The 10,189-nt window shown below is 40.9% G+C and overlaps 1 protein-coding gene across 1 annotated transcript; it reads left to right on the forward strand.

Moving 5' to 3' along the window:
* The first annotated feature begins 2,703 nt into the window (after positions 1 to 2,703).
* DYNLRB2 (dynein light chain roadblock-type 2) lies at positions 2,704 to 9,441 on the forward strand. Its single transcript, XM_075714808.1, has 4 exons — positions 2,704 to 2,709; positions 3,483 to 3,558; positions 7,297 to 7,464; positions 9,398 to 9,441. Exons 1-4 carry the CDS (start codon positions 2,704 to 2,706, stop codon positions 9,439 to 9,441), a joined length of 294 nt encoding a protein of 97 aa, XP_075570923.1.
* Positions 9,442 to 10,189: the final 748 nt, after the last annotated feature.

The following is a 10,189-nucleotide window of genomic DNA, read 5'->3' on the forward strand; positions in this document are numbered from 1 at the left end:
CAGTCATTAATTTTAGATATTAACAAGGGCTGTGTGCCACGAATGGACTCTAAGCTTTCAGCTACTATGCCCCATCATCTGCTTCTACCAAATTTCCTTGAAGAATATTTATCTAGAAATAAAAGCATAGAGGAAAAAACTGAAAGAACCAACTGTATGGTCATCAACAGCATCACTATTGGCCATGCATGAGTTCATTCCACTTTATAGGCCAACAAAACTGAAAACTTCTGGAGATATCCTACAGCATGGGCAAGCTATCGTAACAGCTGACAGATCTTTACAGTTACTTGTAATCAAGATTGCTGGTTATAAAAAGCAAAGTTCTTCCTGAATCAAATTGATTTATGCTATTTCATAATGGCTGGCAGCAAATCAAGACTGTTTACAGCACTTCAGTGCAGCTCAAGTCCCTCAGTGTGCTTCACTCCCTCCCTACCTCCTCCTGGGTCTCCAGGTTCAAGCAGCAAGGAACGAATGAAATTCTCGTTTACTTACCACCAAAATCCTCTTCCTAGTTTCCACATGGAGAATTAAATCTTCTGTCATAGCTTGAGGAAAAAAAAAAAAAATTATTCTAATTTTAAGTATTTTCCATCTTTCAGATGATTTTTTTTCCTCAATCTTAACTATAAATGCAGAAATTAGGTCAAACACCAGACTACAAGTGCAAGCACCTTAAGTTTAAGCTTCTCACTTGCTACTTTTACCAGCAAATATTTTAACTTATTCACACAGATAAGCATTTGCAAGATTCCGGTCCTAGACTATGAGGAGTTTCTGGTTCTCAAGCAGTATCACTCTGTTCCTAATACTGCATTCACTACTGTATATCAAAAGAATAATTATGTTGCTTGGAATCTGAATTCTCAGTTAAATTTCAAGTAACCAAGAAAATATTTTCATTTGTTGTTACGTGCCTAAGTCTGAGACAAAGCCTATCTGAGTGTCTGTAAAAGTCTGCAGGTTTCAGTCTTTCATGCTGAGCATAAATAATGCTTCCAAGAATAATCCTGCATCATGCTGTCATTTTGGCTGCAGTTCAGTATTTTTTGCAAAGCTGAGCTGATATTTTTGTTGGTTTTAAAAAGACACGTAGGCATCTTGCATCCAGGAAGGAAAACAGTGGTCTTGAAAGAAGCTTTGAAATTAAAAAATAGCAACAGGGCAGCAGAGTAAGTGGAAAAACTCCTCCATTTTTCTAAATCCCTGGAATTGCCAGTCCAGTTACTGGGCGCTGGATCACCGCTATTCCTTACAGTATGTTATCCTACAGAGTGCTGGCTTTAATTGGACTGTAATAGCAAGGATCACTCCTGTGACCAACACCAACAGTAGGATCAGGTTTATATCGTATAATCTATAAGTTTTCATTTAAGAGCATCTACTAACTGTATTAAAACAAAACTGCCCAGCAGATGTTCCAGTCAGATTCAATAATCATGCACCAGTGCTTCCAATTGCTCAAAAAAAAAAAAGAAAAAAATAGCTGTAAGGATACCTCACTTCCAAAAATTCAGAACACCATACTTCTCACTGTAACAAAACTGCACAGGTGTATCAATGCAAATTTCATTGCTGGCTAAACTCTTCACAGGTGAAACACAATTCTCACAGCTGAAGCAGTCAGCTCATATGGACCAGTATCTGCTACAGGCACAGTGCTCTTGATTGCCTTCCATAGCATGTCATAGGATGTTGGGTTAACTCCTAAAATAGTAGCTTTTGAAATAAATACACTGGTATTCCTGATAATTTCTCCCTTCCCTCCTAAGCCAGATTTTCAATTCTGTTGTACGCTTATCCGAATACACGGCAACTTCAACACTTCTGATTTATGTTGGTCCCTGCCAGTCTGAAACTTAATAAATGCCTAGAATAATATTGTTGCAATAGATAGGGCAATCCCACACACTGAAGTTATTTTCTCTCCAACACAGGGCCATAAACTGCATTAAATTATGTGCTGATATACTGTTGCAAGTTTCAGATACAACTGGGTCCTTAAAGAGCTGCACATTAATAACTAGCTTGTTAATTTGTTCTTAAGGCCTCTTTGTTTTAAAAAAAAAGGGGGGGGGGGGGGCTGCTGGCTTCCCAAAACACCAAATTTTGTAAGCTTGCCAACTCTTTAGAGCAGAGCAGCTAAAAGTCACTCCAATGACAAGACCCTAGGAAGCTTCATAAACACGACAGAAGACTCTGAGACAAGCCTCCTCCCCTTAAAAACACACGTAAGAGCCTTTTGAACATATCGGTACTCTCTACTGTGTGCGTGCAGGAAGACAGCTCTTCAAAGGTCTTGCACATGAAGCTGGTTCCTCTACTATTTTGGTAAAGAATAGAACCACGTGGGTAACTTCTTTACACTACAGCATTGTAAAAGTGGCCTACACCAATTTGAAAAGTGTAGTCAGCGATGGCAGCACACGACATTTCTTATGAAAATGATGTATCTATCTATACACAGTGATCATAGCACAGCTAGACTGGAAAGCTCCTACTAGTGAAAAACAAGCTCCGCACGCCCACACAGTATGTAACCCTTGTGGAAAAACAGAGAGCAAACAAGGCAACACTTATACGTAGGGAGAAGAAAAATACTTATTTCTAACAACAGTAGCTAAACCGGTACCTTTGGGATTTGGTCAGTACCAGCCTCAGCTTTAAAATAAACTAACAAAAAACCCCTCTGCTACAACAATGAAGGCAAGTGGAGCTCATTTCACCTCACCTACCAGCAAGAGTCCATCACAGGAGCACCCAAAGCAGAAGCCATGCTAATGGCCACAGGCCCCCTGAAAGCACTACCGAGCCCTCGCTGCCCTGCCTAGCCGCCCCGGGGCCTCCCCTCACGTCCCGCGGGCTCCATTTAGCCCGGGCCGGGGCCCGCGCTGCCCCCCAGGCCGTGCTGCCGGTGCCCTCGTCCTCAGCCCTCTCGGGGCGTCCCTCCTGGCCGCCCCCGCGCTGCGGGCTCGGGTCCCAGCACAGACCTCGGGCCCGCACTGCGGCTGCCGGGCCCGGGCCGCAGCGAGACGGCACCGGCACCGGCACCGGCACCGGCACCGGCACCGGCACCGGCTCCGGCTCCGGCTCCGGCTCCGGCTCCGGCACCGGCACCGGCACCGGCACCGGCACCGGCACCGGCACCGGCACCGGCTCCGGCTCCCCAGGGGCCGCGCTCGGGCCGCGCTGCCGCTCCGCGGCGTCACTTCCGCCGCTCCATAGCAACGCCGGCGCGGCGGCCGCCCGCCATGGTAATGGCGCTGCTCCCGACGGCCGCGGCGGTGCGAGCCGCAGCGGCAGCGGGGCGGCCGGCGGCGCTGGGGAGCGGCCGGGGGCCGGGGGGGCCGGGGCCGGGGCCGGGGGCCGGGGCGGGCGGGGGGCCGAGGGCCGAGCCCCGGGCCCGGGGCGGCTTTCGGGCACGGCGGCCGCCGTCGGGCGGAGCGGCGGGGGTGCTGTGGTGCGCTCTCTCCCCGCAGGCCGAAGTGGAGGAAACCCTGAAGAGGATTCAAGCCCACAAAGGGGTTATCGCAACTATTGTAATAAACGCCGAAGGTAAAACGTCCTCTGCTTTCTCCAGGTGACGAGCTTGGCAGCGGCAAGGAGCGCAGTACCTCTTACGCACAAAACTGCAGATTGTGAGGTGCTGGCGCGACCCGCTTGCCACGTTCGGTGAAGGCGGTGTGATTTTCAGGAATGCGTGTTTCGTCTTAAGACCTGAACATGCGGTTTGTGGCCATTTCTTGAAGCTCTTTATGGATGTAGTTTTTCATTCAAGTTAATGGAAAGCAGAGCTTTGACGTATGTCTTTCTGAAGAAGTAACTAGAAATATCATAATCTTCATTTAACTTAAGCAGTTCCATGTTGTTACTTATCCCACTTGTTTAACTAAACTATATTTTTCAGAACCAGATCTAGAACATCTCTTGGTAGGTTACAGAAAGGGAGAAGACGTGGCACTAAGCTGTTGCTTTTGTGGGCATTTTTTAGTCCGAAATTCTTCATATACGCCAGAAAATTCACTAGCACTTCACTCTCCCCTTCTTCCTCTGAAAAGTTATGATAGAACAGAAACCTCAGGAGAAAAGTATCTACTAAACAAAGCTGGTCTTCTGCTGTGGGAGCCATCCCTTGGCCCTGCTCAATATTCACAAGTTCTTTAAATTGTGTTACGGTGTGTCGTCACAGGAGGAAGAGCAAGTTTTCTCTCAGGCCAGCTTTGGCTGTGATCCTGAAGGCTGCAAGCCAAAAGTGTAACTGGTCACAGAAATCGGTTTTCAGCAGCTAGGCTTCTCAGGTTAATCTGTTTTAATCATTCCTTTACGAAATAGACAACTCGCTCAATTTACCTTGCCCATAATTTAGTTGACCTCCTTCACTTTTACAACCCCCCCCCAAAAAGTCTATTGAACTAGCAGCAGTTTGGCAACAGCAGGCAAGGACACTAAGAAGGAAGCCTAAATGTTATTTAGGCTTGAGAAAATGCGGACAATTTAATTTGTGTGTCTCGACATGTTAAGTAAAATGTGCCTTTGTTCCCAGAATAGATGATGCAGGTCAAGGGAGAAGCGCATAGCCTGGCAAATAGAAACTGAAAAGCTGCTTTGTGCCTGCACATGCTCACGTCTAGATATGGCTGTTCACTACGCTGAAATGCAGTCTGGTTTCAGAACAAGCACCGTTTCAGCCATTTCTGTATTCTGGTTCAGTAAACAGAATGCAACTTGATCCAGTGAGCACTTAGACTAAGCTGCAAAGGAGAAGTGAACAAAATCGAGCACTTAGGTAACACGGATGATCCTTTTTGAGCTTGCAGACTAATACATTTCTCCAGGCAAAAACACTGCTGTAATCTAATAGAAAAATAACCCAGTTTCCTTATGTTCTGTTACTTGGAACAGTTGACTTCTTGGCACAAGATGGGTCAAGCATGCTTTCCCACTTGGGTGTGCTGCTGCAGTCCAGCTTTTACCTGTGGTAGTTCTACGGTGTTGAGGGAAAGCTCAGATAGAGCTCTGCAGGGTTAGGACCATAACATGCTTTTTGAAAAGGCTGTTTTGGATTCCTTCTGTCTCAATTTTGATTTGCAAAGGAGGAAGAACATTCTACTTCCCTTTTTCACACATTAAGACTGTTCACAGCAAGATATAAAGTCCTCCCCGTGTCCTGTTCAAACTTCCTCATCCTCACAAACCTGTAGAACATGTGGCTAGGCTGAAGCCGATGGACAAGACTAGCCCAGGAATTTTGGTTTTACTTTATCGTTTAGAAATGTTTTGACACCAGATGCCAGATGTGAATGCAAGAGAGTCTGTACTCTGTGAGGATGTATTCAAGGTACCAAGAAAGTTACATTCCACAAACTAAACCTCAAAATAGGTGTGTAGTTGCAAGTTTTTCCAACATCTCCAAAGATCCATAATTAGCACTGGTCAATCTAATTACTTCAAATCTTTCTGTAGAAAATTGAATTTAATTTCTCTCTATCCTGAAACATTTAAAACAAGTGTACAACTTAAATTTATCACAGTAAAAATACTTGAACCAGTGGTGCAGTAGTGAGGTTTCTTAGGCTGTTTGGGTTCCCTAAAAAGATGAAACCCTCCATTTTTCACTAACATAAACAGTTGTCTTTATTTATCAGTTACTAAGATTTTTGTAATAGTGTAGGTACACATAGGTGTAATAGTATGCAGGTGAAATAGCAAATTAAAAGATTCCTGATATGAACATTGCCAGTCATTTATTTTACTGCTCAAAGTTGATTTGCTCATTGAAACACTGTGCTAAGTGTACGTTGTTTATTTGGAATATCTCATAAACTCTTGCTGTCCTTCACAGTTGAGAAGGATCACGCTACAGCATTTCTAATGAAGGATTTATTTGCCTTTTTCTAATTCGGGTGGCAGAGGCAAAGAGAATTTGTCCTAAAGTAAGCATAGCTCAGCTTTAATCTAAGGATGTCACTAGTGTCGACTCATTTTCATGTTATTATTAGACCTTGGAGGATTATTTAACATTTACCATTTTCATTAAAAGTGCTGTATTTGTTGAAGCAATCATTTAGATACAAGGTCATATAAACTTGACACTAATTCATTGCTGCTTTTAAGTGACTTACTATTTAATGCTGTGATTATATAGATATTCTCAAGCTAATGCAGTGCTTGGGAACACCTGTTTGTTTCCATTAAAACATCAGTTCCAATCTCTGTGTAATAACATTAGACACAAAGGATGTACTGGGTCATTCTGGACACTTCCCTACACTACACATCCTACTAATGCAGAATTATTTCTCAAGTGATGACACAGATTTTAAGTGATTCAAGCGACACTTTCCTAGGAAAATTATGGAATAGTCTAATAACTGAGGCAGTTCTATTATTTCTTTTGCTCCTTTGCCTCCAATTCTTTACCTGGCATTCACTATTTTTGCATGTTAATTCTTCTTGCATAATCAAGCTCTTCACTTAAGTCATATTACTCTGTTTTTGTATTCCTAGCCTGTCCACCTGGAAGATGCAATATGAATGTATGCAAAGAGAAAATTGCCTTGCCAGCTTGTACTCTATTGTCTTTGTTAGTAGGTCAAATAAATTTTTTATTAGTGAAAGAAGCTTATTAAAGCGAAAGAGTTTTACACTTGCAGGATTACTGTGAACCCTGGTTTTAGTTTCATCTGGTAGTCTATTAATATAAAATGCATGATTTGACAAATCATTGATAAACAATGATTCATTAAATCATCAAAAATTAATCCTGACTTACGTGGTCCAGTTTTTAATAGTTGGGATCAATAAACTGTGTACTACCAATTGTCAATATTTTGCCACTAATTGGACAGGATTGTTCCAAGAGCGGTTTTGCTTGCCAAATGCAAACATGCCACTTCTGCCCTTTGATTGCTCTTGGTATTTCACTGGGAATGTGTCGTTTCTACTACTGCAGTTAAAGTGTGGGTTAGATTCGTACAAACTCGGTGACAGTGTTTAAACTGATGAAGCACCATAACTGGTTAAGTACTACAGAATGGAATTTGATAGGTATTTAAGAGCCTTAAACAGCAATTAGGCCCTTTCATAACTTTCATAAGGCAACTGAATGTTTAATCGCCACTGATTAATATAAATTATACTTTAAAAAGCATGTAGGTACCTGAAATCAACATAACTCCTTTCTGCTATAAAACAGAAAAAACTGTGAAATTCTTGGTTTTTCTCTTATGATCTGCTATATAAGAAGAATATGCAACCTAACTGAATGATTATTGGAAAATTATTTGTTTGCAGGAATTCCGATAAGAACAACTCTTGATAACTCTACAACAGTCCAGTATGCAGGTCTTCTTCAGCAGCTCACCATGAAAGCTAGGAGCACAGTGAGAGATATTGATCCTCAGAATGATCTAACCTTTCTTAGGATCAGATCAAAGAAACACGAAATTATGGTAGCTCCAGGTAATATTTCTATTAAAATAACAATAGAATTGCATGTCCTTTGAAGTTTCTTTTAATTCTTCACAAACAAGGCTACCGTAAAAAATGCATCTTGAAAATAAGTGTATGAAAATATAACCATGTATTCACCCTATAACCAGGTGTGTTAGGATTTTAATGTACAGAGTTTACAGTATTCAAGCTTGGAGGCAACCAAACAAGTCTAGATCTGAGTAATTGTCTGGTTTCTCTGGGTTTTCACAAAGGAAAACTGGACACATACATATATCAAATAGTGTGTGTATATATAGTATTAAAGGCAGCAAATCCATTTTAGCTCCAAACAGATGCAAAAAAATCTTTTGTTTTTAAATTTATTTTTCACTTGGTATGTTATCATGGTGGGATTTGTTTCACAGATGGGCAGTATTATCACCAACATAGTAACTGTGGTATAATTATTTTCCTTAAAACAACCGGGAGAATATAGCAACCTGTTTCTCACTCATGTTAAATACAGCTATATGCTAATTTGTTAGTTGTGCCTCTAAAATAGATAACAAGGCCAGCTGAGCTGTGGTGAAGCTGTGGTCAGTTACCAGTACTGGGTGAATCAGGCAAAGTGGAAGTGACTGGTTGGAGCCGACATGCTGATGTGTGCGCTAGCTAATTGAGAGACTAATGGTATGCAGGATTTGGCCCGAGATAGCCAATGAAGGCATGCGGAACGGAAAGGAAGCATCAGGGATCTCCTCAGCGTAGCCGCTGGGGAGGACGTTGGCTCTGAGCTCGTAGTGATGGACAGCCTTCGCCAGGGTAGTCCCCTGATGCCGATTTCGTAGCAAATGTAGAGCAGGGGATCTTGCACTAGGTATGCGTTACCTCGCCTCACTGGAACTATTTATAATGCTGCTACAAAACCAGTGTGTGTGAAAGAAATCTGGCACTGTCATTAAGTGTTAACATTAGTCATCAGCTGATGCCAAGATTAAAATTTTAGTTTAGTTTCTATTTTGGAGTATACACCTAATGCATTTTTTAAATCATGGTTTTTTGCTCATTGATTTAAACTGATGCACTTGATTCTTATTTTGCATTTGCCCTTCACTTATTTTTTAGAGGTGGCTTTTTGACTAGTAACCATTAAAGCATGTTGACCTGAAAATAAGTGGTAGAAAATGTGAAGCTTTTTTGCTAACAGGGAGGTTAGTTGTTCTAAGGCTTGATTGTATTTTACTATAATAGAAGGTGGCAAATGAACGACCTGTGATTTACATTAAGTTGCTTTTGGATGAAAATGACAATGCAGGAGTGCAGCTTCTTAACACTCCAAAGCAGATACGGCCGTACTAAATTCACTGGATACTTTCAAGAAATGTTTCATTTAAAATCGATAATGTTAAATAGCTATCCAACTGCATTGTTTCCAAAACTTGCCCGGGCTTTTAGAATTAGTAGGCAAAGTCTGGCATGCTTAGAATTTATTCATAGTAGAAGTCTATTCAAATCTTTTCTGCTTTTTTCATGTCTAAATGGCATTCTCAATTTTGAATAAACTAGTTAGTGAACTGAAAGAAGTTCTCTGCACCTGCAGAAGAGGCTGCAGATGTCAAAAGTTTTTTATTATAACAAGTGCTAGCTTCCAGGTGCTTATCTTGTGACTTTTTCATCTTGTTTAAATATCTTTACAGCTTCTTGAAACCAAATCTACTGCTTACTAAAATAGTTTTAATATGGTATAGTTAAGCTTTATGACACAGATTTTTTTTTTATCTGTAATCTCAGATTTTTGTACAAAGTGCTTACATTTTCTAAAGGTTTCTTATATAAATGACATTGCTTTTGCTTACGTTTTATAAACAAATAAAAGTTGGAGAGGAATAGATGAATAAAGAGAATTTATCAGGAAATAAGATAAACTGTTTTAACTAACCATTTTTATATCTTTTTGCAGATAAGGAGTATCTCCTGATCGTTATTCAGAACCCATGCGAATAGTCCTAGTATGGCAGTATTTTTAGAGACAGTGATATAGTTCTACTTGTTAAACTAATATTACTTGTTGACATTTAATATCAAACATAGCACTAAGTAATTTTACATAAAGCGTAACTGTCATGACTGAAATGTTCCCAATTTAAAGTTCTCAGTTGTAGCTGTATCAATTCATGTTTGCGCAAATCACAACGCCTATATGAAAATATTGTATGTTTATCTTGATACTCAGAAGAGCAATAATAAAGCAAAATGCTTAAAACTCCTTTTCATGGATGTTCAAGCTATTCTTGCAATTCAGTCATTCTCTTTACAATTCTCACATTATGTTGGAGGAGAAATCATACCTCATGGGAAGTTGTAGATCATGTGTATACGTCTATCTATAAATGTGTCCCTATGAACTAGAGCAGCCACAGTCAGACGAACCAAAGAATGCAAGTGTAGTTCCTGTCAGTAATGCCAGACTGGATATTGCCCTGTCTTTAACTCCTGGGTTTTAAGTTTTCTAAAGGAAGAAAAGTGAAATAAAAACTTATCTTTTATTATTTTCCAATTTCTATGGACAGAAACAGTAGCTTCATTTAATATTTTCAGTACTGGGAATTTCAAGCAGACAAAGTTGAACCTGGACTCTAATGCAGAACTACTGTTAGTTTGTTGGTAATGGTAAAGAGTGCTTTTTGGTAACTATGCTACAGTGCTGTTTGATAACTACTTAAGCCTCACGATCCAATACACAAGCCGTACA

This window comes from Pelecanus crispus, chromosome 8 (assembly GCF_030463565.1).
Source record: "Pelecanus crispus isolate bPelCri1 chromosome 8, bPelCri1.pri, whole genome shotgun sequence".
Classification (NCBI taxonomy): Eukaryota; Metazoa; Chordata; class Aves; order Pelecaniformes; family Pelecanidae; genus Pelecanus; species Pelecanus crispus.